The following is a 6,481-nucleotide window of genomic DNA, read 5'->3' as shown; positions in this document are numbered from 1 at the left end:
ATAGTTATTGTGATAACTAGTCTTTAAGGAGTAAGGACATTTGCATCTGAGTATAAACATTTGAGTGTATATATATATATATATGTATGCGTATATATATGTGTGTGTGTGTGTGTGCATTTATGTATATATATATATATATATATATATAATGGTGGCACCTGAGGCATATGGAAGTTCCTGGTCCAGGAATGGAGCACGAACCTCTATGATGACCTGATTCTTAACTTATTCTGCCACATGGGAACTCCTAAACATTTGTATTTTAGTCCTTGTTTCCCTGGGGAATGAAGAAAGCCCTGGGCTCAAACGTTGTCACCTTTTCTAATAATCTTTAGATATAATCGACATTGTCAGAGATACAGAACACATATAAATCCTAAAAGAAACTGTCCCCAAATCAGAAAGCAAGTAAAGAATGTCCAAGTTGAAATAAAAGCAAAAATAAACTAACGGGACCTAATCAAACTGACAAGCTTTTGCACAGCAAAGGCAATCATAAAAAACCCCAAAAAGACAGCTTACAGAATGGGAGAAAATAGTTTCTAAGTATGCAGCTGACAAGTGCTTAATCTCTAAAATATACAAACAACTTACAGAACTCAACAGCAAAAAAGCCAACAACCCAATGGAAAACTGGGCAAAAGACCTGAATAGACATTTCTCCAAAGAAGATAGACAGATGGCTAACAAGCACATGAAAAAATGCTTAACACCACTGATTATTAGAGAAATGCAAATCAAAACTACTATGAGGTACCTCCTCACACCAGTCAGAATGGCCACCATTAATAAGTCCACACATAACAAATGTTGGAGAGGGTGTGGAGAAAAGGGAACCCTCCTGCACTGTTGGTGGGAATGTAAATTGGTACAACCACTATGGAAAACAGTATGGAGGCACCTTAAAAAACTGTATATAGAACTACCTTATGATCCAGCAGTCCCAAACTTTCCTTGAAAAAGACACATGCACCCCTGTGTTCATTGCAGCACTATTCACAATAGCCAAGACATGGAAACAACCTAAATGTCCATTGACAGATGAATGGATTAAGAAGATGTGGTATATACACACAATGAATACTTACTCAGCCACAAAGAAGAACAAAATAATGCCATTTGCAGCAACATGGATGTAACTAGAGACGCTCATACTAAATGAAGTAAGTCAGAAAAAGACAAAAACCATATGATATCACTTATACCTGGAATCTAATATATGGCACAAATGAACTTTTCCATAGACAAGAAAATCATAGAGATGAAGAACAGACTGGAGGTTGCCAAGGGGGAGGGTGAGGGAATGGGATGGACTGGGAGTTTGGGGTTAATAGATGCAGACTGTTGCCCTTGGAATGGATAAGCAATGAGACCCTGCTGTGTAGCACTGGGAACTATGTCTAGTCACTTATGATGGAGCAAGATAATGGGAGAAAAAAGAATGCATACATGTATGTGTGACTGGGTCAATTTGCTGTACAGTAGAAAATTGACAGAACGCCATAAACCAGCTATAAAGGAAAAAAATAAAAATCATAAAAAAATGTCCAAATTAAGAAAACACAAAGATGTGGGGAAAGGATATTGACGAAAGAACCTTCCTTAGGCTGCTCTCACAGCAGAGTAATTGCCTTCAAGTAGAAGCTCATCTTGTGTTCTAGAAAATTCTCAGACCACTCAATTCACTAAAAACTATTCATTGTTTTTGACTACTATTTAAAAAAAAAAACTTAGAAATGAAAGCGTTTGCTCTGGACAAATGCCTACATTAGTCTTAAAGACGAGAAATATCATTGGCTTTTTGTTGAATTTAAATAGGCATCTATGTAAAGGGTTTCTGGCCTGGGGATAATTCCCTTGTTCCCAAATATTTTGTCTTCAGTACTTGAAATCTGCAAAAACAGGAATTCTCGTCTCCATCAGGATTTGATCTTTTGAGTTTTGATTATTCATACATGGAGTTAAGTGTGTGTGTGCGTGCGTGCATATTTGTGGTGGGAGTGGGGAGCTGTGGAGTTCAATTCACATGTAAATTATGTCTTGGGTGGAGCTTTTGGATTTCAACTCCTAATTTGGAGTCAGGGTGACTCATTTTGCACATCTGAAGGTCAGTGTACCCTAGGAGAGAGACTGACTCCTCCCTGGCTTGCTTGTCTACAAGTTAGGATGCCCCAAACTCTAAATTTCTTCTTAAATGTCTCTTGGTACTTGTTATTTTCTAAGTCATCAGTGAAAAGTGAATTTTAAGCATCAAGGCAAAAGCATCTTATTCAGAGAGCAAAAAAAAAAAAAAAAAAAAAAAACGGACAAGAGACATTCTCAGAAAGAACTTAGTGAATTTTTATAAATCCTTTGAAGTTATTCTTGAATGACTGAATTCATTGTCCCAAGACTCGAAGGAAGGAGTTGGAATTTCCCACACTTTGCCACACTCCTGGGTCATAGGCACAATTTTCAAAGTAATTGGTAGAGCCAAGCCCCAGCGCCCGAATGAGGCCGAGATTTTATATAGTTGCTCCTTCATTAATATTTTAGCTGCCTTGTTTTGATTGAAATTCTCCGGGTTGGTCCAGTTGGGTAAAGCTGGTGCTAGCAACTTGGATGAGTGCCAGCTCTCCAGAGGGAGACGGGCTCATTCAGTCCCTGGAGACTCTATGTGATGGCTGCCCTCCCTCCTCCTCCTTCCTCCTCCTCCTCCTCCTCCTGGCTGACAAAGTCCCATATTGTTGAGGTGCTTGTCCTCTTGGCTATGCGAACAAGGTTTAAAATGATCTACCCCTAAGGCAGGTGGGAGTAGAGGTGATGTGGAGAGTTGCCATCAATCTCTAGGAGCCAATCAGGGTCGTTCCATTTCCCTTCTTTGTGAAAGGAAAGGTCTGGTGGGGAGTGCCCATTGAGCCTCAGCGAAAAGAACCTGCTTTGTATCCATGAGGATGCGGGTTCAATCCCAGGCCTCGCTCAGTGGGTTAAGGATCCAGTGTTGCCATGAGCTGTGGTGTACGTCAAAGATATGGCTTGGATCTGGCGTTGCTGTGGCTGCAGCTCCAATGCAGCCCCTAGCCTGGGAACTTCTTTATGCTTCAGCCTTGAGCCTTTCTAATTTTGAGAGGGAGCCACCTTATTTCACACAATTCTCACTAGAATTTTCCTTTCAGTCGTCAAGGCCAGTCCTGTCCTGCTATTGAGCTTCAGGCATGGAACACGGGAAAATCCCTTCTCAGTCAGGTTCTGGCTGGAAAGCCACCTCAGCTGAAGAAATAAAGCAGACACAGGCAGGGATGTGAGTGAAAAAGACCAGGGCAGCAGTTGCAGAGACAAAGGAGGCAGGACAAAGCTCCTGGCTACTTTTATTTTCGGTGTCTTTGTAGCTGTGAGTCTAGGAGCCCACATAAAATCCTCTCCATCAGGAGAAAGTGTTCAGAGGAAATTGTGATTCTTTTTTATCTCTGAGAAACTTATTTAAGTAACTGCTAGGAATCTTTACCGGATTAAAAACCTTCATAAAAGCTACTTACTTGTGTTTGAACATTTTTGTGGTTTCCTTCATTTGCTGGAACAGAAAAATATTGGTACATAGAACAGAAATATATGAGCATCTGCATATAATTGTGCGCCCATACACCTGTCGTTTTCTGTTTTATAACTTCTCCATCTCCTTGCCCTAAACCTTAAAATAAGCTCATTCATTTGTAACTCTCCTTGGCTGTATGATGTTTTAAACGCAGTGCTGCTGCTTTCCCAGCTAAAAGGTGTTTGTTTGGAAACGGTAAGGAGAGAGAAAGACTAGCTCTGCAGGGAATACAATACTAGAAATAAGACCAGTAACCGCCGCTGACTCTTAGAGAAATGTTTGCTGTCAGTACCTTAGCCCGAGAGATGATCAAGCCTTCAGCCCTTTAGCTATAAGCCCTTTAGCTATAAGGAATGCTCTCCCTATGAGGAAACAAGACATCATGTAGGGGGAGAAAAACTGGCCTGAAGAGAATTTCTCAGGCGCAGTGATTGCTGGATTGCTCAAACACTGCCTTGTCAATTTTTCTCACAATCCAAGAGCGGAAGTGGCATGCATAGGAACGGGTTAGAGAGGCGGGGTGGGGCCGGGAGGGGAGGAAACACTTCCCCGCCATCCTTGGAGGCGGTAGGGGAGGAAAACCTATGCGCGGAACCTCCCGCGCGGTCCCTTCCCGCGTCCCCCGCCCCGGTGGTCGCCTATCCTCGGCAGCGCTGGCCGAGGCTGCGAGAGGTGGCGGGTTGCCTGCGCTTGGGGACGGCGGGAGGAGCGCAATCCTCGTGTCTCGGAGGACGGGACACGGTCACCTGCGCGAAGGACCGCCCCTGGCACCGGACCCAAACCCGTCCTCTCCGTGTCTACACCCAAGCGCCCGCGGGTGTCTGCGCGCACACATCCCGGCTCCCGCGCGCGCAACTCCCACGCCCCGGGCCCGCTGCCTGCCAGGCGCCAGATCCGCCTCCCGGGCTGGATCGAGAGGGTCCTCAGCGGCGTCTTTAAGGCTGCGGACCCCGCCCCTCCCTCCTCCCAGCCCTCCCCCGCCCGCGCTCCTCCCTGTCGCCGCGGCTCCTCCCGACCTCCCCACGCGCAGACGGCGTCGCGGAGCAGGTGCTGGCGAGCCCCGCGCATGCCGCTGCCCGGCCCGAGGTGGTAGCGGCGCCCGGCGCGCTCCGCCCGCCTCTCCTTCGGGCCGCACTCGGGCTCCGGCGCGCGCGGGGACATGTCGGTGGCGACGGGCAGCAACGAGGCGGCCGGCGGGGCCGGTGGCGGCGGCGCGCGGGTTTTCTTCCAGAGCCCCCGGGGCGGCGCGGGCGGCAGCCCGGGCTCGAGCAGCGGCTCGGGCTCCTCCCGGGAGGACTCGGCGCCGGTGGCCACGGCGGTTGCTACCGGGCAGGTTCAGCAGCAGCAGCAGCGGCGCCACCAGCAAGGAAAAGTGACAGTGAAATACGATCGCAAGGAGCTTCGGAAGCGGCTGGTGCTGGAGGAGTGGATCGTGGAGCAACTGGGACAGCTGTACGGCTGCGAGGTACCTGGGAGAGGGGCCTGGAGGGACCCGGGCTGCTAACACAGGAATTCTCCCCGGCCGGCTCCTTGCCGCGCTGGCTCCTGGGGACCCAGGGCTGGAAACTCGTTCTCTCTTCAGGGTGCCCTCTGGTGCCAGGGCGCAGCGATTGGGACGCCCCCACCTGGGTTCAGCTGCGGGGTGCCTGGAGAGCTGTGGACCCCCTTGATGGCCGTGGGGAGGGTCGTTCTTGCTCAGCGCTTTGCATTTCTCCGGGCCCTGGGCGCTTCTCGGCTGCAGCGGCAGATACCTGAAGTGGGGGCTCGAAGGGATTCACCCCAGCTGTGCGCAAGCCCACGAAAACATCACTCACCTTTGGGATCCTGGCAGCCCTGAATTTCGTGGGGAGGGAGCAGAGAAAATGCTGAAAGCTGCTTAACGGAAAGGAGAGGTTCTGGAGATCTTAGGGGCCCCCCTGGATTCCTGAAATAATACATTAAGATCATGAGCTGAACACTTTCCCTTTTCCAGCCAGCCCCGACGCGTGTCCCCATAATTCGTCCTTGCATTACCCAAGCTGCACACGTTGGGCTTTGTTGAAGCAGCTTTCTTTTCTTTCTTTCTTTTTTTTTTTTTTTTTCCCTCTCCAATTTCAGTGACTCCTGTCGACTGGCGCAGAATGAGAGCCTTGGGCAACCTGGAAGAGTGCCTGGGTGGAAGGAAGGGAGCCTGCGGGTGGTGTGCTGGGGCCCTGACATCCCCCAACTCCCCCTCCAATGCCACATTTACTTCCCACAATCAGGGGCTAAGCTTACCGCAAGTCTGACTGTCGTGTATACATTTGATATCAGGAGAAATATTTAGAATGTACTGTAATGGACATATGACCAAAGTTGAAAGGACCTCCCATGAGAGTCTTTAATGACAGGAAGTGTAAATGAAGTATTCTGCTTCTCTTAAGGGAGTGGAGTTTGGAAAGGGTAGCAAGATGAAGAGGAATAATAATTAAGGATATGGCTTCTGAGTTAACGCTAGGGTTGTGTCCATAGGGCTGTTGGCCTCTTCAGCAAACACGAAAGCCAGATGAACCCACTGGCTTCTCCACTGGTTTGGATTTCACACATTTTATGGCCTATTATGAAGACATGTTTTCCTGAACATTCTCATGCGCAAGGAAACAGCATTCTCATTACAGACTCCTGATGAATGATTATGATATAATGAAGCCTGACTGTATGACTAATGGGCTTGTAAAAAAATATATATTGTTTCTCCAGCCCAGCTCTTATAAAAAGCCATTTTAATTGCATAAATAAAAACTGGCCCAAATAGGAGGCGTTTATGGGATTTTTTAAAAATAGGAAGTTGGCCAAACTCTTTAAAGAGTCAATATATTGAATTTAGATGGCATTGCTGCGGGATGGATGGCTGTGCTCAGCCTTGCCTCCGTTGAGTCCAGTTACTTT

At 47.6% G+C, this 6,481-nt stretch overlaps 1 protein-coding gene across 2 annotated transcripts in view; it reads left to right on the top strand.

Moving 5' to 3' along the window:
- Positions 1 to 4,565: 4,565 nt before the first annotated feature.
- The window catches only part of PPP1R14C (protein phosphatase 1 regulatory inhibitor subunit 14C), an 82,938-nt gene continuing 81,022 nt past the window's right edge, over positions 4,566 to 6,481 (top strand). For both annotated transcript variants that reach the window (XM_085015725.1, XM_005659147.4), the window contains exon 1: positions 4,566 to 5,039. In XM_085015725.1, the coding sequence (XP_084871851.1) occupies positions 4,734 to 5,039 (306 nt within the window). In that variant the 5' untranslated portion in view covers positions 4,566 to 4,733. The remainder of the gene's footprint in view (positions 5,040 to 6,481) is intronic.

This window comes from Sus scrofa, chromosome 1 (genome assembly GCF_054392235.1).
Source record: "Sus scrofa isolate SSC_HxYL_T2T_F1_AM1 chromosome 1, Sscrofa_HxYL_maternal_Yorkshire_Landrace_v2.0, whole genome shotgun sequence".
Taxonomy (NCBI): domain Eukaryota; kingdom Metazoa; phylum Chordata; class Mammalia; order Artiodactyla; family Suidae; genus Sus; species Sus scrofa.
Note: the sequence above shows the minus strand (reverse complement) of the source record. Positions and strands in the feature narration are given on the sequence as shown.